The sequence below is a fragment of the Mytilus galloprovincialis genome, chromosome 7, assembly GCF_965363235.1.
Source record: "Mytilus galloprovincialis chromosome 7, xbMytGall1.hap1.1, whole genome shotgun sequence".
Classification (NCBI taxonomy): Eukaryota; Metazoa; Mollusca; class Bivalvia; order Mytilida; family Mytilidae; genus Mytilus; species Mytilus galloprovincialis.
The window spans coordinates 97,766,947-97,792,541 of NC_134844.1; the positions used below are offsets into that span (position 1 = coordinate 97,766,947).

The 25,595-nt window shown below is 33.3% G+C and overlaps 1 protein-coding gene across 2 annotated transcripts; it reads left to right on the forward strand.

Moving 5' to 3' along the window:
* Positions 1–2,816: 2,816 nt before the first annotated feature.
* On the forward strand, positions 2,817–24,407 carry LOC143084053 (aldo-keto reductase 1B-like). Of its 2 annotated transcripts, XM_076260467.1 has the most exons (10): positions 2,819–3,185; positions 7,551–7,715; positions 11,333–11,449; positions 13,654–13,848; positions 14,943–15,049; positions 16,447–16,522; positions 19,193–19,276; positions 22,377–22,459; positions 23,726–23,778; positions 23,824–24,407. In XM_076260467.1, the coding sequence occupies exons 1-9, from the start codon at positions 3,105–3,107 to the stop codon at positions 23,766–23,768; spliced, it is 951 nt and encodes a 316-aa protein (XP_076116582.1). In that variant the 5' UTR covers positions 2,819–3,104; the 3' UTR covers positions 23,769–23,778; positions 23,824–24,407. The 2 variants fall into 2 exon arrangements, with proteins under 2 accessions (XP_076116583.1, XP_076116582.1); XM_076260468.1 differs by lacking the exons at positions 22,377–22,459; positions 23,726–23,778; positions 23,824–24,407 and adding an exon at positions 20,592–20,693 and having other exon boundaries at positions 2,817–3,185.
* The last annotated feature ends 1,188 nt before the right edge of the window (positions 24,408–25,595 follow it).

Consider the following 25,595-nt stretch of genomic DNA (forward strand, 5'->3'; position numbering starts at 1 on the left):
CATGTCACCGTATCAAGTTCACTAGGTTATAATCTGCAGGAAGACATGTCATCGTACCAAGTTCGCTAGGTTATAATCTGCAGGAAGACATGTCATCGTACCAAGTTCACAAGGTTATAATCTGCAGGAAGACATGTCACCGTACCAGATTCACTAGGTTATAATCTGCAGGAAGACATAAGTTCACTAGGTTATAATCTGCAGGAAGATATATCACTGCTCCTAGTCACATGAATCTGACTATAAGTCAATCAGTTTACTCTTTTATCTTAATGACACTTACTTAGCCGATAAGCAGCAACAGTTTAAGTCTTTTGTTTGACCTTGCCAATTATATAGAACTTTCTGCACTCCTCGTGAGCAAGACCCCTGATGTGGTACTTTAGTGTATTCCTCCTCCTCAGCCTGCTGTATCATTGATCTTATCTCTATGTGTTCATACATAATGATGTAGAAAACTATAATTCTGTCGTTCAAATAAACTAAATCAATCGTACAGGACAGTGCTGCTGCTCGCCTTAATTTTGCTACACTAGACCTAGTTATTTGAAAAACAATTATCGTTGCTCTTTGTTGTGAAGTAAAATAAAACTTTGGTTGAATGGGCAATGAAACAATTATCCACCAAGGATATAAAAAATTATAGATCAGAGTACATGCAACCTTATGCATATAAAAAGAATAGAGAATAAAAAAAGCAGGGAATGTGTCTAAGGGAAAGACCATGCAAGGCCACCAATTTTTCTTCAACGAAGCAATAACATTTTGCACCTGGTAGCAGGCTCTGCCTGGCTCCTGTCAACAATAATATGTACTAGTCGAAAGGATGCCACAAAAAAAAGCCTGTACAAATGGAGGCTTTAGATTCCTGACAACTTCAGCCATGATGACATATTAACTGATGATAAAGACAAGGATTCCTATAAGGAATCATTTGAATTGTCGCCCTATTGAAATATTAGAAGTTGCTAACGACAATACCCAGGGGATCCAGCCTTTTTAAAAAGGGGGGTTCCCAACCCAGGACAAATGGGGGTTCCAACTATATGTCCCCATTCAAATGCATTGAGCGGCCAAAAAAGGGGGGTTCCAACCCCAGGAACCCCAACCCCGGCCCACCCCTCCCTGGATCCGCCAATGATACCTTCTGTAAGGTACTCAGTTGTTGTCATATTTGATTCATATTTGTTTATTTTTATAGACTAAGTGTTTAAAATAATAACACTGTAACGTTGACTACGTACTGTACCCCACATTTTGACGTTTTTACCCACTATGTCTGTGTTTTTGTTCACACATGGTTGCCAATCAAATCAAATTTTATACGACTTTCATCAGTGAAAGTGAGAGATTTAGTCAGCTATAAATTAAACCCAGGTTTAATCCACCATTTTATACATAAGGAAATGCCTTTACCAAGTCAGGAGTATGACAGTTGTTTTCCATTTGTTTGATATGTTAGAGTTTTTCATCATGATTTGCCATGTGATGAAGAAGTGAACTGACTGTCCGATTTAAATTTTCATTAGATTAGATTGGGTTTTTTTTTAGTTTACCTTTTCCCTATTCATCATTGATTCTGCAACAACAACATAATCGAACGATTAGTATTAATCATTTGACAGTCTAGTCTCATTTGAAGATCTCATCCTGTATGACTATTTCAAGTTTACCTATATATCTATATAATAATTTTCAAGCCAAAAAGCTTACTAAACTTTAAACATAACTAAAATTATGAAGGCCCCAACATAAAACATAATTAGAAAACAAAAAGCAATCAAGAAAACTAGCGCCCTGATTAGACTGATTTTGACGTTTTTATATTCGTTCTATTTGTTCAGATATAGATTCTTTTGTCTGGCAGAATTAATATGATTTATTTATTATTTGTTATTGCTTTGAGCTAGCATTCAGTAACTGCCAGTCAGATCGGTACTTTTTTCTATTGTCTTGATGTTAATATGTGTGGCGATCTGATGAACTATTTCCAACTGATTCTTATAGTAGTTTTATTTTGTTTTACTCAGTTAACAAACAAAAAAAGGGGGGTCCAGCCACTGATATCATATATATATATCAATCTTATCAATTTTATAAAAAAAAAAAAAAGTCATTTTTTTGTCTGCAATAATTACATTAGATGTATGTTTCATTATAATACTTTATTCTGATTGGCTAACTGCACATCACGTGTTATTCTGTAAGCAGTTGTATGCTCAATACAACTTTTCATTCATGATAACACGTGGTCCAACAATAAAATGCACAGGTGAATTAAATAAAAAAATATATAAAAACTTGTGTTTTCATGATCATAGCTAAAAAATGTAATTATAAGTATTGAATGCTTCTTTTCGTAACTTTATAGGGTGGTAAACGCGTTGACCGTGCGCACATTTTTACAAAATGTACTTCGGTCAACGCTTTTACACCCCAATAAATTTACAAAAAGAAGCATTCAATTCTTAATTGAATGTTACAACCGACTGTGACCACCATAATAACTATAAGGATTCGGCTGCTTATGGCTGTCACAGTGATTTTTCATCGTCTACAGAATTCTACAACACAATAAAATGTGACAAGTGTCGTCTACAAAGTTTTATATTCATGGTATGCACGTTAATCTATTATGTCATTTATTAAGTATAAAGAAACCTAGCCTTTACATATACTGTTTTTCTTTCGAAAACCGTACTATAGTATTACAGACATTTGTTAATTTTCGCGGGAAATTCTATTTCGTTCGTCTCTTTGTTTTTCATTGTTTTTCATAAAAACAGACTGCCATTCGGAAAAATGTCCAGAAATTGGTTCAATGTTAGAGGTGAACACTTGAGGATTTGTGTGTACAGATAATATGTTTGATTTTTGTCGAGTCCATCCAATGACAGGTTAAAAGCAAACTGACTTATTGAACAATATAGATAACGTGTTTAAATTCAGGATTATTTAAAGTTTTATCTCAACACATGCTTAAGGTTAGGATGTAGAAAAGTCGACCGAATTTGTGCAAATTCTTGGGGTTGTGTTTTCCTGAATTTTGTGTGTATTATTAGTCAAGTTTTGGATATATTCAAGAAGTGCATTTAAAAACTGAAATGGCAAATAAGTTTAGTTTTACTTTAAATAGTGGTAGTGTGATGCCAGCTCTTGGATTCGGAACTTATGCTCCTCAACATGTGAGTATAAAGACCGACCTTAACACGTGTATCAAGTTATCTGTTTATTTTAGTATTTTAGAAAGTAAGTCAGCATGCTATTATAACGTGATACTTAACCAACAAACCAAGTTAACGATATTAATAGTGCTTTTTAAACAGTTATGTGGTCTTGACACTAAAGACGCCGGGTAATATATATACACACAGTTGTAATACGACTTACAAACAATGATCAAGAGTGAACCATAAAACATGTCAACATGTAAGGGGGGGGGGCGAGACCATTTTCGGGACGTCGGGATTGGCCGATTTTAGCAACAGGAAATTGGGATTGCCTTGTTTAAAGATCGGGAATTCGGGATAGAAAAACATCGGGATACGGGAAACCCATGTTTTTAGCCATGGGAAATCGGGATTTTTATGTTGAAATATAACGGGATTGACAAAAAACTGTACCTTGGACAGATAAAAGTGCCATTTTTATTATACTTCAATCAGAACTGCATCTTGAAACAGAGTAGATCCAGATATTATTGTTATTTTTTGCTCGTTTTTTTTTTAAGTAACCGTAGCCAGTGCCATATTTAATATCCACTGTACGCGAATGAAATGCTAACCAAAATTCATGTTAATAGTCTAAGCTCCTTGGTATTAGTGTCGCTCTGATTTAGAGTATCAGTATACCCAAACAGTGTAGTAAAGGTCTTACAACCCTTACCAAAAGTTAGACTTGATTTGGATATTTTCAATAAGAGTAAGATCATGTAAGACCTAAAAGAAAACACATGTGTTTCCGGTACCCCTATATATATACTAGTCAACAAAAGAAACGATACACGACTTTGAAATAAAATTTATCAAAAAGTGTTACATATAAAACAAAATGATATACACTATTTTAAAAAGCTTTCATTTGCAATGTATGCACATGTGATAATGAAAATCAAAACTTTTCGGAAAGTATCTAAATTCCGTGTAAACGATCATAGGGTGTAAATTAGTTTTGCGGAAAGTTGAATAAAAAATCGACACATAATAATTGATTGTTACCGCTTTTTGAAAATCACTTTACACATACTGTCTATGGTAAATCAGTTGATAATGTATACATTTTAACGATTTCTCGTGGGGCCGAACTTTGCTTAAACTAATGAACGAAGAAACTGTATGATTTTTAAAAACAAATTGATGGCAAACACTGTCTTTACCTTTAAATGAGAGTTTGGCATCATTAGTTGAAACTTCTGTTTTTAAAATTGTCGTTTTATGTAAATTTTGTAAAAAAAAAAAAAAAAAAATCGCGAAAAAACATCACAAAAGCAAAAAAAAAATTTTTTTTAAACGGATTTATATTTCCATAATGATTAAGTATTACTTCCTTCAATATTGGTCCAATGAACGGAAAACTCTATCTTTAATTTGAAAAAAAGTCTTGTATCGTTTCTTTTGTTGACTAGTATATCTTCCCTAATTTTAACTACCTATAATCTATATAACTCTACTCTTAAAAGGTTTTTGGATGTTATGTGGACAAGCACTTGTAAAGTCAAAATTTTTCTCCCATATGAACCAGTCAAAAACGTTTGAAAAAAAACTATTTTGCTTTCCTACCTATCCTAATTTTTTAGGGGATGTTACCTGAAACACATGTATTTTTTTCTTGGCCTTACTACACATATAATTTCACAGACACAGTCTTCTCTATAATCGAATATCATATAAAAATATTTCTGGCATTCTGCAATTTTGAAGAAAACCCCAACTTGACGTGTTTAAAATGTACGTACTAAATATATTGGTCAAAATGCAAATGATTAAGAACAACATTATACTCAGAGGGTTTAATTTTCAAAGTTTACCAGGACGGCCTCCTTTAAAAGTTGTGTCAGATGTGTCTATTCGTTACCTAAAATAGTGGAGGACCTCTTTATTAAATAAATGGTGATTTCTTGTTTATCGGGATCGGGATTTTTAACAAAATATGTCCGGGATTTTGGGATTTTCTGATATTAAAACCGGGAAATCGGGATGAGACCCCCTCTAGCCCCCCCTCATGTAATATAATCATGATAATAATAACAATTGAACTTTTAACAAATCTTGATTTGTGTATTTGAAAACATGACTTGAGGAGGTCTTTACACTGATCAGTGCAGTTGATTTTTATATAATCTATAGTGAGGGGGATAGGACCTTTATCAGGACTCTGGGATTTCGGGATTTCGTGTTTTTAAGCTAGGGATTTTGGGATCAGGACCCCTCCTTCCCTCCCTCTACAGTGACGGATCCAACCATTTCAAAAGGGTGGTTCCCAACCCAGAGTAAAGGGGGGTTCTAAATTCTATGTAGATTCCTTCTGAAAATCAGAGACATGTAGATGCAGAATTTCAGAGTTACCTCCCCTGAAAATGTCAATTTAAAAACATTAAAAATCAAGCAAAAATAATGTACATTTGTCAAAATATTAATTATAATGAGTTATAATCGCATACATTTATTCTTTTAAATGCAAATTAACATTAGTTATCTGTATTCCTGCATCAAATTTTGCTAGCTTGATTGAAAAATGGACCTTAGATTCTGTTTTTTTACAATTCAAAATCATGAAGATGGTGAAAGGCACGTTTTAGCAGAATTTATTATCATAGTAGCAGGACATTTAATTATTTTAAAACTTTTTGTTGTGTCTTTATAGATTATCGTTGATCATCTCAACAAGATTGATTTTCTCGCTTGAGCTGGTACAGCGAAAGTGAGAAAAGCAATCGAGTTGAGATGACCAATGATAATCTGTTTATCGCTATTTTACCTAGGACGACGTTGTCAATTTCATGTCAATTTCGTTAGCAACGCCACGTGGTCTCCTTAGTTTCTAGCGATAATTTTTCCATCTCAAGCGAGAAGCATGATATGAAAATTATCACAAAAAAAGATCAAAAGAAAAATGCACAAAATAGCGATAATCATGTTTCTCTTTATAACCTTAAATACATAATGGTCTTGGATGCAGTTTTTATATTTAAATACTCAACACTCATGGACTTTATAATACAAGAATAGCTGTACACACTATTTATCATATTTATCTGAACATGCTGAAGAACCATAATAACTGCATGTACTGTCATGACTGTTGATTCAAAATATGGCTGTCAGATAGTAAATGTAGTATAGGTTTCTTTTATTTATTGTGCAAGATTTCAGTCATAATTCTTACCTGTGAATAATCTACAAAATGTATTTTTAAAGGAAAGGGGAAAACCTGGATCCATTGAATCTTGTGTATAATTATTATAATCACGATAATCATGATAATCATTATAATCATGATGATCATTATAATAATGTTAATCATTATAATTGGTAATTAAATGGCTGAGAAGACACCATAAATCATCAATGTCATGACATTTCAATATTTTAGCTAAAATTGTTTTTTCTCAGGAAAGACATGATAGATTGTAAATCAAGACAAAACTAAAATAAAAAAATAGGTTCCTTAATAATTTAGATCATGTTCAGTGGAAATGCCTCATTGGAATAAAAAGAAAAATCACAAAAATACTGAACTACGAGGAAAATACAAAACTGAAAGTCCCCAATCAAATGACAGAACACATCGACATAATCAAATGAATGGAATATTAATAGAGAAAAATTGTTTCACAAATAGCTGATGAAATTACCACTGTCATGACTGTAGTTTAACCCCACCAAAAAAAAAAATACTGACATCTGATTATCATGATTATCATTGATTATAGTTTCAGATACTTATGATATAATCAAGCAAGTGATAATATCAACGTTTTGATAAGATTAATTTGATTTTCTCACCCTTTTCATATATGTCATGAAGCATGAAATAGTATCCTATTCCAGCAGCTCATCCCTACCTCTCATTACATAGTATTTAAAGTGACACCCCCCTAGATATGCCCCTCCCCCTTATGTTGGGACATGTAATGAATTTAAGCATTTGCAATCGTTCAACTTGCTGATCTGTTACTTAGATTTTGACTGAGGAAATATGATATTAAGCATGTATGTAATATTTATATTGTGCATTTAAATCCTTCAGTTTCTATATTTAGAATGAAGGTTATCTATGGTGACTGACCAAATTTTACTGTCCAAGGTTGTCTAGGTAAGCCAACAGATCAATTCAGAGTCAATCTTTAGTTTTTAGTTTAATTTAAATTACTACAAATTGATCATGTTGATTTAAAAGTCAAATATTTTTTTATTAATATTTGACCTGATTTACATGGATCAATTTACTATATAGAAAGTTTTGGCTGGTTTTATTTGGTTAATATTATACATTTTATGAAAGAGGTAGAAGTTTTTCTATGGTTTTATTTGTATATATTTATTATACAGGTAGAAGACGATGTATTAAAAGCTGTAAGAATCGCTGTTAAAGCAGGCTATAGACATCTTGACTGTGCTGCAATCTATAGGAACGAACGAGCTGTAGGCCAGGCACTTAAACAACTTATCGTAGAATCAACTATCACTAGGAAAGATATCTTTGTCACCAGTAAGGTAAATTTGTTATGATTTATTCTGGGTTTTCTGTAAATACTTGTAAAAGAGATACTGAATGTACAGGAAAATTTTATGCATTATATACTATAGTTATGCTGATTATTTCAACCCTGTACAGTTTCTTAACAATAAGGGCGGGAAAATTCATGACATTAGCCAAGCTTTAAATGACAAAATCGTGAAAACGGTGGGTATGTTGAAAAGCGGTGAACTCTGTGTATGTCCGTTCAAAATAACCCTTAGTTGGCATTTGTTCCAAAAATCACTCAACCGTAAAATTGTCGACAATTGTCTTAAAAGTCATTTTCAACCAACTATACAAAGTTCTAATATAAATAAAATAAAAATTTTAAGATTTTTTTCAAAAACAAAAGTGTTGCGTTTTCATTGGCACTCAGTATATATGTCATGTATGCTGTAATAGGCTTTGAATACACTCTTACTTTATAACTTTAATATTATATATCAGAATGACATACATTAGAGATTTTATATGAATTGTATTACACTAGTCATTGTGGGGCCATTTATACTAACCTGAGTTGCTGTTTGGTGTGAGACAAGGCTCCCATTGTTGTTTACCAGTGGCAGATCCAGAACTTTCCATAAGCCTAAGACCAAAGAGCAGACAGCATCTTTTCTTGTCATATATACAATATAAGACTTGATAAATGAAATAGCTCATAAACCATTTGTAAACATGATAAAAAGTCATTTACCTTTTTATACGACTGCAAAAATTGAAAAATTTTTCTTCATATATAATTTTGCTATCACGTTTGCGTCATCTGTGGCGTCCGAAATTTTTAGTTTTCCCACTGTAACTTTAGTAAAATTGAATAAAAATCTATGAAATTTTAACACAAGGTTTATGACCACAAAAGGAAGGTTGGGATTGGTTTTGGGAGTTTTGGTCCCAACATTTTAGGAATTAGGGGCCAAAAAGGGCCCAAATAAGCTTTTCTTGGTTTTCGCACTATAACTTTAGTTTAAGTAAATAGAAATCTATGAAATTTTGACATAAGGTTTATGACCACAAAAGAAAGGTTGGGATTGATTTTGGAAGTTTTGGTTCCAACAGTTTAGGAATTAGGGGCCAAAAAAAAGGCCCAAATAAGCATTATTCTTGGTTTTTGCACAATAACTTAAGTATAAGTATATAGCTATAGAAATCAATGAAATTTAAACACAAGGTTTATGACCACAAAAGAAAGGTTGGGATTGATTTTGGGAGTTAAGGTCCGAACAGTTTAGGAATCAGGGGCCAAAAAGGGGCCCAAATAAGCATTTTTCTTGGTTTTCGCACCATAACTTTAGTATAAGTTAATAGAAATCTATAAAATTTAAACACAAGGTTTATGACCATAAAAGGAAGGTTGGGATTGATTTTGGGAGTTTTGGTCCCAACAGTTTAGGAATAAGGGGCCCAAAGGGTCCAAAGTCAAACTTTTGTTTGATTTCATCAAAAATTGAATAATTGGGGTTCTTTGACATGTTTGATATGCCGAATCTAACTATGTACTATGTAGATTCTTAATTTTTGGTCCCATTTTCAAATTGGTCTACATTAAGGTCCAAAGGGTCCAAAATTAAACTTTAGTTTGATTTTAACAAAAATTGAATCGTTGGTGTTCTTTGATATGCTGAATCTAAGAATGTACTTAGATTTTTGATTATGGTCCCAGTTTTCAAGTTGGTCCAAATCGGGGTTCAAAATTAAACTTTGTTTGATTTCATCAAAAATTGAATAATTGGGATTCTTTGATATGCCAAATCTAACTGTGTATATAACTATGTAGATTCCTTATTTTTGGTCCCGTTTTCAAATTGGTCTGCATTAAGGTCCAAAGGGTCCATATTAAACTTAGTTTGATTTTAACAAAAATTGAATCGTTGGGGTTCTTTGATATGCTGAATCTAAAAATGTACTAAGATTTTTTATTATTGGCCCAGTTTTCAAGTTGGCCAAAATCGGGGTCCAAAATTAAACTTTGTTTGATTTCATCAAAAATTGAATAATTGGGGTTCTTTGATATGCCAAATCTAACTGTGTATGTACCGTATTAATTCTATTTAAAGCCCCCTTCTAATGAACACCCCCTACCAAAAATTGTGCATTCAGAACTTTTGACTTCTATAATAAACGCCCCCATTTTGTAGTTAAAAAAATAAAATTGAAACTTAACCATTACAATATTGCAAAGACATCGACCCGGTCACTCAGAAACATGAAACGAAAAATCAATAATGCCCATGTTTTAATCCACTCCGATAATCCAACACAGTGTGTACAAGTTCTAAAAATAGATCTGTCAGTTACACAGTACGCTGTTGAAATTAAATTCCATTGATGTGCACGCTTGTTCATTCGAAAATTTTAACAAATTATTTGATGAGGTCACATTACCGATAAACGCTATTTATAGATTATGGAGACAATAAGAAACATGTGTATGTTACTATAGTCTGTTTCAACAAAATTCAGGTAAAGGTCAATGAAGTAAGGTACGAAATTCGTTTCTCTAATTGACGCCCCCCTTTCGGAAATTGTCTTCGCCCCCGGGGCGTTTATTATAATAAATACGGTAGATTCTTAATTTTTGGTCCCGTTTTCAAATTGGTCTACATTAAAGTCCAAAAGGTTCAAAATTAAATTAAGTTTGATTTTAACAAAAATTGAATTCTTGAGCGTCAGTGATATACTGAATCTAAACATGTACTTAGATTTTTGATTATGGGCCCAGTTTTCAAGTTGGTCCAAATCAGGATCCAAAATTATCATATTAAGTATTGTGCAATAGCAAGAAATTTTCAATTGCATAGTATTCAGCAATAGCAAGAAATCTTCAATTGCACAGTATTGTGCAATAGCAAGAAATTTTCAATTGCACAGTATTGCACAATAGCAAGAAATCTTCAATTGCACAGTATTGGGCAATGGCAAGTATTTTCAATTGCACAGTCTGACAGTATTGCGCAATGGCAAGAAATATCTCATTGCACAATATTGTGCAATAGCAAGAAATTTTCAATATTCTTTGAAAATTTGAGTTATCTTTCTTTGTCCAGAATAGTAGTTGAATCAACTTAAATCATTGTTTTATACAATGTACAATGTATATTCACTTTTACTACCAACAGATAAATTAAAACAATCTTTACCATTCAGTGATAACAAGCACATTTTAATATTTTACAATGTATTTAAATGAGTAGTTATTGTTAGGGGTCATTAGAAATTTGAATTGAGATCAGTTTTGGAATAAGGGAAAGGGGGATGTCAATTTTTTTTTATTGATATTCAACAGCATAGTGAATTGCTCAAAGACAAAACAAAACATTTAAGTTCATTAGACCACATTCATTCTGTGTCCGAAACCTATGCTGTGTCAACTATTTAATCACAATCCAAATTTAGAGCTGAATCCAGCTTGAATTTTGTGTCCATTCTTGCCCCAACCGTTCAGGGTTCAACCTCTGCGGTCGTATAAAGCTGCACCCTGCGGAGCATCTGGTTTTTAATTGATTTCTTATCTTGAGACCTAAATAATACCAATGCAAATATTCACATTTAAGTACTGAGTCAGTTTAATTGTAAATGATCATTGTTACAGTTATGGAATACATGTCACAGACCAGATTTAGTCCGTTCCAGTTTAAAGAAAAGCCTTGATGATTTAGGACTGTCCTATTTAGACCTGTATCTTGTCCATTGGCCTATGGGCTATCAGGTTAGTATAGCATGATGGTTTAGGACTATCCTATTTAGACCTGTATCTTGTCCATTGGCCTATGGGCTATCAGGTTAGTATGGCATGATGGTTTAGGACTATCCTATTTAGACCTGTATCTTGTCCATTGGCCTATGGGCTATCAGGTTAGTATGGCATGATGATTTAGGACTGTCATATTTAGACCTGTATCTTGTCCATTGGCCTATGGGCTATCAGGTTAGTATGGCAGGATGATTTAGGACTATCATATTTAGACCTGTATCTTGTCCATTGGCCTATGGGGTATCAGGTTAGTATGGCATGATGATTTAGGACTATCATATTTAGACCTATATCTTGTCCATTGGCCTATGGGCTATCAGGTTAGTATGGCATGATGGTTTAGGACTATCATATTTAGACCTGTATCTTGTCCATTGGCCTAGATGAGCTATCAGGTTAGTATGGCATGATGGTTTAGGACTATCCTATTTAGACCTATATCTTGTCCATTGGTCTATGGGCTATCAGGTTAGTATGGCATGATGGTTTAGGACTATCATATTTAGACCTGTATCTTGTCCATTGGCCAATGAGCTATCAGGTTAGTATGGCATGATGATTTAGGACTATCCTATTTAGACCTGTATCTTGTCCATTGGCCTATGGGCTATCAGGTTAGTATGGCAGGATTATTTAGGAATATCATATTTAGACCTGTATCTTGTCCATTGGCCTATGGGCTAACAGGTTAGTATAGCAGGATGATTTAGGACTATCCTATTTAGACCTGTATCTTGTCCATTGGCCTATGGTCTATCAGGTTAGTATGGCAGGATTATTTAGGACTATCATATTTAGACCTGTATCTTGTCCATTGGCCTATGGGCTAACAGGTTAGTATAGCAGGATGATTTAGGACTACATACCTGCCAACTGTCACTATTTGCGGGGGATTTCCCCCATGGAGGCTCCCAAAATGAAATTTTGAAAGTGCAATTTTGTCCACAATTTAAACAAAACAATTAATTTTACAATCACATTAGGCTTATAAAAGTATACAGGAGCCAAAAAACAACATTAAAATGTATTTACAGACCCCCTTGAAGGTTTTTTAGGACTATGACAGCCATCTTGCACATAAAACCCCCATGGGCATTCTGAAAAGTTGGCAGGTATGGGACTATCATATTTAGACCTGTATCTTGTGCATTGGCCTATGGGCTATCAGGTTAGAATGGCAGGATTATTTAGGACTATCATATTTAGACCTGTATCTTGTCCATTGGCCTATGGGCTAACAGGTTAGTATAGCAGGATGATTTAGGAATTTCATATTTAGACCTGTATCTTGTCCATTGGCCTATGGGCTATCAGGTTAGTATGGCAGGATTATTTAGGACTATCATATTTAGACCTGTATCTTGTCCATTGGCCTATGGGCTAACAGGTTAGTATAGCAGGATGATTTAGGACTATCCTATTTAGACCTGTATCTTGTCCATTGGCCTATGGGCTATCAGGTTAGTATGGCAGGATTATTTAGGACTATCATATTTAGACCTGTATCTTGTCCATTGGCCTATGAGTTAACAGTTTAAATAAGCATATCTTGATTTCAGCATTGACACCTCTCAGTCAACCTAAAGCTTTTACATAAGGATTTTGTTAATCAGTAAAATCGCCTGTATCAGACCATTGGGTACCTGTATTATAAAGCCTATTGGCATTATTGGGTAGACTGTTGTTTCAGACACTATGGACATGATGGATAGCCTTATCTTCATATAAACATTAAAATGATTTTTTTAAAGTCCCTGTCATATATATATAGTGGAGAGGGCATTAAGTTTTTCCCTTGTCTGTCAATATGAGTTGAAATCCGTCCATTTTCTTACTTTAGTTTACCCCAACTGAATGTTATGAAACTTGTTACACAATACTTATTATCACAAAACACAGATCAAGTTTGAATTTGGGTGGCATCACTCTATTCTCAAACTTAAAAATTTGCATCAAACAATGTTATGAACCTAATACAGAATACATATTTCAGTATAACTCAGATCAAGTACAAATTTAAGAAGCATCACTTTTACTGTTCTACAGTTATGTCCCTTTATCATTGTTTATAACTTTATATTGTTTGCAAGCTGAGGGCATCATCTATGTTCCATGGAAGAATTCCCCATTTAGTCTTGTTTTTTTCATTTGATTAACAGGAAGGTGGTGAGTTTATACCCCGAGGGAAAGATGGTAATGTGCTGTATTCTGATGTAGATTTTGTTGAAACATGGAAGGCATTAGAAGACTGTGTGGACGAAGGTTTAGTGAAGGATATAGGCCTTTCTAATTTTAACAGTAAACAAATAGAGAGGTTGCTTGAAGTGGCTAGAATTAAACCTAGTAATAATCAGGTAGGTTTAATATAAGTAAGGAGAAGTATGAATGCCAATGAGACAAGTCTCCCTCCATCAGAGTGCAAATGATGTGGATGTAAGCAATTAAAGATCACTGTATGGCCTTCAACAATGAGTAAAGCCAAAACTGTATTGTCAGCTATAAAGGCCTTCAACAATGAGTAAAGCCAAAACTGTATTGTCAGCTATAAAGGCCTTCAACAATGAGTAAAGCCAAAACTGTATTGTCAGCTATAAAGGCCTTCAACAATGAGTAAAGCCAAAACTGTATTGTCAACTATAAAGGCCTTCAACAATGAGTAAAGCCAAAACTGTATTGTCAGCTATAAAGGCCTTCAACAATGAGTAAAGCCAAAACTGTATTGTCAGCTATAAAGGCCTTCAACAATGAGTAAAGCCAAAACTGTATTGTCAGCTATAAAAGAAGCTTATAATGAGAAAATGTGAAACAATTCAATCAGTCTTTAAGTACTTTTAAACATAGAAAAACACACAGTAAATATCTGCATTTTGTGCAGAGTGCTCCAAGAAACAAAACAATTTAGAAATTAAAAACATTGATTAAATGTTCTACATGATGATCATGATGATCAGCAGGGTTTGAGAACATCAGTTGTTCGACCTGTTAGTCAAATGGGTTTTGTTAAAATATATTTTTTCACCCTTTTATTCTTTTTGAAAATGTTGTTTTTGCTGTATTTAGACCCTTCTACAACGAAATTTGTTACATGCACATGTATAAAAAAAGGTTTTTATCCAACGCAATCATAGGTTTGAACGTTGTTTTCAATTGTTTTCGTCTGAACCAGTGACAACTCTACAACAGATTTATCCATGGGACAACCATCAGTGATGGTGATACATGACTGTGTACATTCTGCATATATATGCAACTCATCTAAACATCAGCCCAACAATGTTGGTTCTGTAAATTCGCTTTTGCAAAATTTTTGTTCTTCCCAGGCCATGATTCAAACTCATAATGCTACTGCAATATCGTGACACCAAATTGCCTGCACTGTATTCGACGCGCTAGACCATATATATATTATTGTAGATAGTAAAACTATAAATTCTCTTCACCTTTGCAGGTTGAGTGCCATCTTCATCTTGCACAAAATAAGTTAATAGAATATTGTAAATCCAAGAATATTACAGTCACTGCTTACTCACCATTGGGCTCACCTGGAAACAAAAGGTAAACATGGTATGCTACTATGCTCACCTGGTATCATATGATAAAATTACTCACTAGCTAGGCTCACCTGGTATCATATGACAAACTTACTCACTAGTTAGGCTCACCTGGTATCATATGACAAACTTACTCACTAGTTAGGGTCACCTAGTAACATTAGGTAAACTTGTTCACCAGCTAAGCTCACCTGGTAACAAAAATCTAAATTTGTTTATGACAATCTGACTTGGAAATAAAAAAGGTAAACTTGTTTATGGCAATCTGACTTGGAAATAAAAAGGTAAACTTGTTTATGGCAATCTGACTTGGAAATAAAAAGGTAAACTTATTTATTATGCAATCTCACTTGAAAACATTAAGGTAAACTTGTTTATGGCAATCTCACTTGGAAACAAAAAGGTAAAATTGTTTATGGCAATTTCACCTGGAAACAAAAAGGTAAAGGAGAAGGTAAGGTAAGGTCCTAAAATGGCCCCCTTTTTTTACGTAAATTTCAAATTCGGATTTATTGACCAATATCACAATAAATTATAGCTAATACAGTGACTAGATAGGAAATAAGCCATTTTGTTGAAAATTTTACTATTCTGCGTTTCATTATGACATCACAAGTTGTACTCATATTGATTTTTCACCAAAAAATCAATAAAAATGGGTAAATTTCCATAGATTATTGGACAGGAAACATAGAGCGCATACATCGACAACAAAGATCTTTTGAAATAATGTTTGTGAAGACATTTCACATATCTTGTTTGAATATTAAGTTTGTCAACGACTGCTCTCTATGTTTCCTGTTCCATAATTCGGTTGAAATGCATCTGATTTTGTCAAATTTCAATGTGTTAGAATTAAACTTTGACCAAAACAGTTCTGTTTAACTTTCTCACATGTATGTCTTTAAGGCAGCTTTAAACATTTAATGAACTTTATAATTAGGGCCAAATATGGCCCTTACTGAACTTACTTCTTTGGTCACTGCAATTTCACCTGGAAACAAAAAGGTTAATTTGGTCACTGCAATTTCACCTGGAAACAAAAAGGTTAATTTGGTCACTGCAATTTCACCTGGAAACAAAAAGGTTAATTTGGTTACTGCAAGTTCACCTGGAAACAAAAGGCTAAACTTGTTCATTACTATTGCAATATCACCTGGAAACAAAGATTCACTGCTATGCTCACCTGGTAACAAAATTTAACTGGCCCACTACAATGTCACCTGAAGGAAAAGGTAAAGCTGCTGACTGTGAAACTCATCTTGGTTAACATGTAATCTTTGCCCACCTGAGCCACAGAGGAGTCCAACATTGTTATAATAATATGTTATTTTATTTTAGTGCCCCCCCTCCCCCCCCCATACCCCAGCATTGTTATAATAATATGTTATTTTATTTTAGTGCCCCCCATACCCCAGCATTAGAAGAACCAGTTGTTAAACAGCTTGCTTCACAGAAAAATAAAACTCCAGCACAGGTGAGATCTCTTGTTTTATATATACCTACTTGTGTATATAGGAACATATATCATATAGCTCTGTTACTATAAATAGTTTTTCTTAAAACTTGATTACTCTGTTATCTTCAATAACTATTAAGTTATTTTAAAATTTTTACAAGGAGGTTATAAGATTGTAATATACATAGATATAAGAAGATGTGGTATTAGTCCAAATGAAACAACTCTCCATCCAAGTTACAATTTGTAAAAGTAACCACTATAGGAGCCTTGGCTCACACGGAACAGCAAGCTATAAAGGGCCCCAAAAAAATGACTAGTGTGAAACCAGTTAAAGAGGGAAACCAACAGTATAATCTATATATATATAAAAAAAACGAGACACATGTGCACACTTATTAACCACATCAAATGACAACCACTTAGAAAGACACACTATATAATATCAATTTAAATAAAATAATTTAATATAAAAAAAAAGATGTGGATGATTTCCAATGAGACAACTCACCACAATAGACCAAATGAAACAAAAATTAACAGCTATAGGTCATCTTACGGCCTTCAACAATTAGCAAATCCCATACCACATATTCAGCTATGAAAGGCCCCAAAATGACAATGTAAAACAATTAAAACAATTTTATTTAAAAAAAAACGAGAAAACTAACAGCCTAATTTATGTACAAAAAATTAACGAAAAACAAATGTGTTACACATGAACAAACGACAACCACTGAAATACAGGCTCCTGGCTTGGGACAGACACAAACATACAAAATATTGTGGGATTAAACATGATAGCGGGATCCCAACCATTCCCTTACCTGGGACAGTGGTGTAACAGTACAACATGAGAACAAACTATAAAAATCAGTTGAAAAAGGCTCAACTCATCAGATGGACAAAAATACAAATACTACACATAGTAGACATGGCACGGTACTTGTACATCCCAACAACAAAAAGACACTAAGTACGGATCTGAGAGTACTAGCAGTTACTGACAGCTAGTTCAAAGCCACTTACAACTGATAAAAAATGCATCTAAGACTAAATCTTATTAATTAAATTATAAGGGGGTCTCATTGGGGGGTTCTGATCCCAGATCCCGCTTACTTTTTTGTCAGATTCCCGTATCCCGCTTACACTTTGTACGTAAGCAACTTTTTTTGTAATTTCCCATGTCCCGCTAGACTTCATTTCCCGTTTTCATGGCACAATATTTTGATTTTCACGCGTCACGCTTACAGAAAATCGTCAATCCAGCGTCACGCTTAGACCCCATTGAGACTCACTCATAAGACCTATTAACGCAAATAATTGAACATACACTGAACGTTTGATCTATGAACAATGTAAATTAGAATAAGGGTTATACCAAAGTAACCAAACACTTATCAAAGCTAAAGGGGTTATACCAAACACTTATCAAAGCTAAAGGGGGTATACCAACACTTATCAAAGCTAAAGGAGTTATACCAAACACCTATCAAAGCTAAAGGGGGTATACCAAACACTTATCAAAGCTAAAGGGGTTATACCAAATACTTATCAAAGCTAAAGGGGTTATACCAAATACTTATCAAAGCTAAAGGGGTTATACCAAACACTTATCAAAGCTAAAGGGGTTATACCAAACACTTATCAAAGCTAAAGGGGTTATACCAAACACTTATCAAAGCTAAAGGGGGTATACCAAATACTTATCAAAGCTAAAGGGGTTATACCAAATACTTATCAAAGCTAAAGGGGTTATACCAAATACTTATCAAAGCTAAAGGGGTTATACCAAACACTTATCAAAGCTAAAGGGGTTATACCAAACACTTATCAAAGCTAAAGGGGTTATACCAAATACTTATCAAAGCTAAAGGGGTTATACCAAACACTTATCAAAGCTAAAGGGGTTATACCAAACACTTATCAAAGCTAAAGGGGTTATACCAAATACTTATCAAAGCTAAAGGGGTTATACCAAACACTTATCAAAGCAAAAGGGGTTATACCAAACACTTATCAAAGCTAAAGGAGTTATACCAAACACTTATCAAAGCTAAAGGGGTTATACCAAACACTTATCAAAGCTAAAGGGGTTATACCAAACACTTATCAAAGCTAAAGGGGGTATACCAAATACTTATCAAAGCTTAAGGGGTTATACCAAATACTTATCAAAGCTAAATAAGCAAACATCAAATATCAAAAAAGCCAATGAGATAACTCTCCATCTATGTTGCAATGTATATAAAATTTATAGGTCAAAGTACAGCCTTCAACACAGAGACTTTGCTCACATGGAACAACAAGCTGTAAAGCACCCCAAATTGACTAGTGCAAAACAATTTAAAGAGGAAAATCAACAGTCTAACATGTCTAATCCATATACATGTATATACATATATGAAAAAAGAGAAACATCTTAAAACCACATTAACATATGACAACCACTGAACAACAGGCTCATGACTTGCTCTTTTGTCAGGTAATGTTATCTCTTTGACACATTCTCCATTTCTATCGTTTTTCTATTCTCAAGTTTAAATGAATATATACAATTACTTTTCAGATATCCTAATTTATTAAAGTATTCGATCTTTATTTTAAATGCTATTATCTCTATAGTTGCAATACAGTAGGCAAATATATTAAAAGTTAACATGGTTAAAATAAATTGTTGTATTTCAGATACTCCTTAGATTTTTATTACAAAGAGGTCTTGCTGTTATTCCAAAAAGTGTAACTCAAGTTAGAATCACAGAAAACTTTCAGGTATTTAATTGATTTGTGTCTGCAGATAAAGATCATTTATTTAATGGAATAAACCAGTAACCTGGAAAATAATGTGCCTTATCACAGAAAAAAGAAATAGCCAAAAATGCTAATTTTTGTATGGTTAGACGCTACTTAAAATGCCTTTTTTAAATTGTAATAGATCCCCAAACTTCCATCTTTTGTTATGAAAGTATAATATTAATTTTATACACAAAAAGAATTTGAATATGTTCAATCATTCATGGAGAGACCAGAACAATTTTGTCATGTTTGTACAAAAACAAGGTGGGGTTTGTCTTTAATGTTTTTAGGGGAGGTTCAAACCTTAAAAGACACCCATTGAAAATGTAATATTAAGTTTAACATGTTAAAGTTTAAAGATTTCAAAAACTTAAATTGATTGAAATACCTATAGTTTGTTTTTTCCTTTTTAAAGCCAGTTTGGTATTTCATCCAACTAGCATGACTAGTATTTGGTTAATTATTTTTATGTGGGCAATGGGAGGTAATCCAATTATTTTTATTACATTTTTAGATTAAAAATAAAAATTTAAGCTTTTGTGTCATTTTAAAAAGTTAACTTTCTTTTTCATACTAGATAGATAGTATATGTTTATGTGTAGGACTATCAACACAATGTAAATTGTTGGTAAAGAAGGCAAGACATTTCAGCGTGTGCACTTTTGTAAAAAAAAAACACAATTATAAATGCATGCAGTAAATTCTAAATTTACAAATCACTAGTAGATATTGATGCAATAATTGCTTATTAACCCAAATGTGGCAGTATAAACAGTGTACCCTGTGTTATCTGACACACTGGGGGACCAGAAATTAAGCAGGGTGTCTGAATACTCAGGTTTTTTCTGCAATGATAGACATGTTGTTGGACCATGTAAATGTGTCGGTTAAAGCAGGATGTTGGATAATAAGGTGTCAGATTAGGCAGGTTGCACTGTATAATCATGGTGACTGATAACTGGTGTTTATTTATGGGTATTTGATTTTGAATTATCTGATGCAGGCAGGTTGCACTATATAACCATGGTGACTGATTACTGGTGTTTATTTATTGGTATTTGATTTTGAATTATCTGATGTCGGCAGGTTGCACTGTATAACCATGGTGACTGATTACTGGTGTTTATTTATTGGTATTTGATTTTGAATTATCTGATGCAGGCAGGTTGCACTGTATAACCATGGTGACTGATTACTGGTGTTTATTTATGGGTATTTGATTCTGAATTATCTGATGTCGGCAGGTTGCACTGTATAACCATGGTGACTGATAACTGCTGTTTATTTATAGGTATTTGATTTTGAATTATCTGATGTCGGCAGGTTGCACTGTATAACCATGGTGACTGATTACTGGTGTTTATTTATGGGTATTTGATTTTGAATTATCTGATGCAGGCAGGTTGCACTGTATAACCATGGTGACTGATTACTGGTGTTTATTTATGGGTATTTGATTTTGAATTATCTGAAGTCGGCAGGTTGCACTGTATAACCATGGTGACTGATTACTGGTGTTTATTTATAGGTATTTGATTTTGAATTATCTGATGTAGGCAGGTTGCACTGTATAACCATGGTGACTGATAACTGGTGTTTATTTATGGGTATTTGATTTTGAATTATCTGATGCAGGCAGGTTGCACTGTATAACCATGGTGAATGATAACTGGTGTTTATTTATAGGTATTTGATTTTGAATTATCTGATGTAGGCAGGTTGCCCTGTATAACCATGGTGACTGATAACTGGTGTTTATTTATAGGTATTTGATTTTAATTATCTGATGCAGGCAGGTTGTACTGTATAACCATGGTGACTGATAACTGGTGTTTATTTATAGGTATTTGATTTTGAATTATCTGATGTCGGCAGGTTGCACTGTATAACCATGGTGACTGATTACTGGTGTTTATTTATGGGTATTTGATTTTGAATTATCTGATGCAGGCAGGTTGCACTGTATAACCATGGTGACTGATTACTGGTGTTTATTTATGGGTATTTGATTTTGAATTATCTGATGTCGGCAGGTTGCACTGTATAACCATGGTGACTGATAACTGCTGTTTATTTATAGGTATTTGATTTTGAATTATCTGATGTAGACAGGTTGCACTGTATAACCATGGTGACTGATTACTGGTGTTTATTTATAGGTATTTGATTTTGAATTATCTGATGTCGGCAGGTTGCACTGTATAACCATGGTGACTGATTACTGGTGTTTATTTATGGGTATTTGATTTTGAATTATCTGATGCAGGCAGGTTGCACTGTATAATCATGGTGACTGATTAGGGAGCTACCATTTGATTTTTATGGGGGGGCTAGGATGAAATTTGAAAAAAATAGGCAGGACAGGAGTTTTGAGTAAAAAAAAAAGGCAGGATGAGACACTTTGCAAAAAAAAAAGGCAGGATGACAATTTAGGTAAAAAAAGTCAGGATAAACTAATAAAAAAAAAGGCAGGACCGAATAGAGTGAAAAATAAAAAGGCAGGACAGAGATTACAACTAAAAAAAAATGCAGGACAAAATTTTTCTTCCTAGCCCCCCCATAAAAATCAAATGGTAGCTCCCTTACTGGTGTTTATTTATGGGTATTTGATTTTGAATTATCTGAAGTCGGCAGGTTGCACTGTATAACCATGGTGACTGATAACTGGTGTTTATTTATAGGTATTTGATTTTGAATTATCTGATGTAGGCAGGTTGCACTGTATAACCATGGTGACTGATAACTGGTGTTTATTTATGGGTATTTGATTTTGAATTATCTGATGCAGGCAGGTTGCACTGTATAACCATGGTGAATGATAACTGGTGTTTATTTATAGGTATTTGATTTTGAATTATCTGATGTAGGCAGGTTGCACTGTATAATCATGGTGAATGATAACTGGTGTTTATTTATAGGTATTTGATTTTGAATTATCTGATGTAGGCAGGTTGCACTGTATAATCATGGTGAATGATAACTGGTGTTTATTTATAGGTATTTGATTTTGAATTATCTGATGTAGGCAGGTTGCACTGTATAACCATGGTGACTGATAACTGCTGTTTATTTATAGGTATTTGATTTTGAATTATCTGAGGAGGAAATGACGCAGCTGACAAATCTGAATAAAGATCACAGATTGAGTACAGAAGACATGTAAGTATGAAGTACGCCTCCTGGTGGGGGAGGGGGGATGTGGTAATATTACAAATTGAGTGATGAGTACAGAAGACATGTAAGTTTAAAGTATGCCTCCTGGTGCTGGAGATTCTTGCTGTATTGAATACCCATTGGTGGACTTCAGCTGTTGTTTGCTCTTTGGTTGGGTTGTTGTCTCTTTGACACATTCCCCATTTCCATTCTCAATTGTATAAGATATCTATTGTAAACTAATTCCATATCCCAAGGATTGGCTGGGGTATAGAAATATGGTCATCTCTTTGAATGCTTTAAAAAAAAAAAGGGCATACGATACAGTTGCAGGAGAGGTAATGACTTTGCTAACTTAAATTGTTATTATTGGGAAAAGATTCAGTTTTCGACTGATTTTTATCACTCAAACTTATTTTACTTGAAAACGGCTTCATGGACCCCTCATTTTTAAAAAGTCATTTGGTTTGATTACGGGAGAAAATTATGTGTGCCAATTTTCATGAAAATGTAAATAGTGCAATTTTTTTAATTTGATAAATATACAGCAAAAATTATGTTTTTTTCTACATTCATGAACATTTGATAAATATGAGTTATTTCTGAATAAAAATTGTATAAACTTTTAGGATACTTAAAAAATACAGAAATTACAAATTATTTAACAAAAAAAACAATTTGTGTTTATCTTTTAAAACAAAAAAGTTATGTCTTTCTTTCGAAAGGGAAAATACAGCCACAAATCCGAATTTAATACACAAAATTTCGACCTCATTTAACTCAAAAGTAGCACATGAAGGTATATTTTTTATTACAACTTTACTTTAATTAGGTAAAAAATAGTCTATATGGAAATTTTAATCAAAATGTAAATATGGGATCAAAACTGTATGCCCTTAACTGTTATGGGTGTATGACCGTTGCTAAAGTGGGGTGTCTATTTGAGTGTTTAGTTCTACAGCTATGTCTGGTTGGAATCATGACATTATATCCAATGGGTGTGTCTGATAATATTCAGTCCTTTTTTTCTAGAAAAATTAATAGAATATGTGAATTGGTTAATGCCATGATATCACATATGAATTTGACAGTTTGATAACAAAATGGCTGATCTCATGCAATTTCAGTGATTTTTAAAAGTAAAATTGAACCACACTTTCAGTATATTTAAAACAAATTAATTATCAACAGGTGAAGACAAATTGACTTTGAAATTGATAAACAAATATTTCCTTATTTTCTATATAAGTAGGATTTTATTTATAATTTCAGAGCATTAAAGCACAAGTACTATCCATTTAACGAGGAGTTTTGAGTAACTTTTGACACAGCTGTTATGCCATTTAACGAGGAGTTTTGAGTAACTTTTAACACAGCTGTTGAAACCAAAGATTGCCTTATATTTACAGAGCTTCCTACAGACATTTCTTGATATGCTTAATGCTTTGTATATTCTCTACAAGCCGATAGGAAATATGTTTTTATACACAACTGGTCAAATCCAAATCTTAAGTTTTAAAATATTGTTTTAACTGCATTTTATAGAACTGTGATTTAAAAACACACTTTTAAGGAAATTACATCAAAATTTGTTTTAATTTTCCATTTTTAAGTTTTAAATAAGATTGTCGAATGGAACTAATTCTATATAATGGTAGCTATGTAATAATTAGTATATTTCATCAACATGATCCAGAACGAATTAACTCATGTCAAAGACAAACCCTTAATCAGATATGAAATAACAATTAATTAGATATAAATGGTTCAAAATAGTAAAGTATTATTGTGATCAGGTTTATACCACTAGATCAATTGTGTCTAGGGTTGTTGTTAGATATAATAAATCAAATATTGTTATAAAGTTAAGGATGCCATATTTTGATGTTTCTCTATTGTTAGACTATGGATATATTATATATAATTGCTGTAATAAAACTTGAATATTGCTGAATTTATAATTTTTGTTCAGCTCTACATCGGGATAGTGATCTCACAGTGATGGCGGCGGTGTTAGCTAACTTTTTTAAAGCTATATATTTTAGAAGGTGAAAGACCTGGATGCTTCATACTTTGTATATGGATGCCTCATGTTACGAAGTTTCTGTCAGTCACTTGGTACAGTAACTACTTGAAAAAAAGTTAAGATTTTTTGTTATATTAAATTCTCTCTTATTATAAGTAATAGGATAACTATAGTTGGTATGTGCGTACCTTGAAGGGTCCTCATACCTGTCGGACAGTTTTCTCTTGACCTGACCTCATTTCATGGATCGAGAACAAGATTAAGTTTTGGTGGTCAAGTTCATATCTCAGATACTCCAAGCAATAGGTTTAGTATATTTGGTCTATGGAAAGACTGTAAAGTGTACATGTCCAACTGGCAGGTGTCATCTGACCTTGACCTCATTTTCATGGTTCAGTGGTTATAGTTAATTTTTTGTGTTTTGGTCTGTTTTTCTTATACTGTATACAATAGGTCTACTATATTTGGTCTATGGAATGATTGTAAGATGTACATTTCTAGCTGGCAGGTGTCATCTGACCTTGACCACATTTTCATGGTTTAGTGGTCAAAGTTAAGTTTTTAAGTTTTGGTCTTTTATTCTAATACTATATGCAATTGGTCAACTATATTTGTTGTATGGAAGAATTGTTAGCTGTAAATGCCTGCCCGGGATGCTTTATCTGACCTTGACCTAATTTTCATGGTTCATTTGTCAATGTTTAGTTTTCTTCTTAATGTTAAGTTTATGTGACAGTTGTAATAAAGCTTTATACTTAGGACTATGAACATAACACAATGATTAGTAAAGAAGGCCAGACATTTCAGCACTCTTGTTATACCATGTATTGTTTTACTGGTAATATTAATATAGATATATTTAATTAATGTTTTTTACTTTTGGTCATTGTTGGTATTATCAGTACTTCAACATTGGAATTTTAGGACTTGAAATATTTTGGTTTGACAGAACACTGAAGAGACAAATTGCCTAAATATGCATCTGTTGATGGTAAGATACTAAACCCCTAACGGGAGGGATTGTGCCTGATATTCATATGATGAAGACATAATCTTTCAATCAGTTTAATTGAAGTCTGGAGTTTGCATGTCAGTTAACTGCTAGTAGTCTGTTGT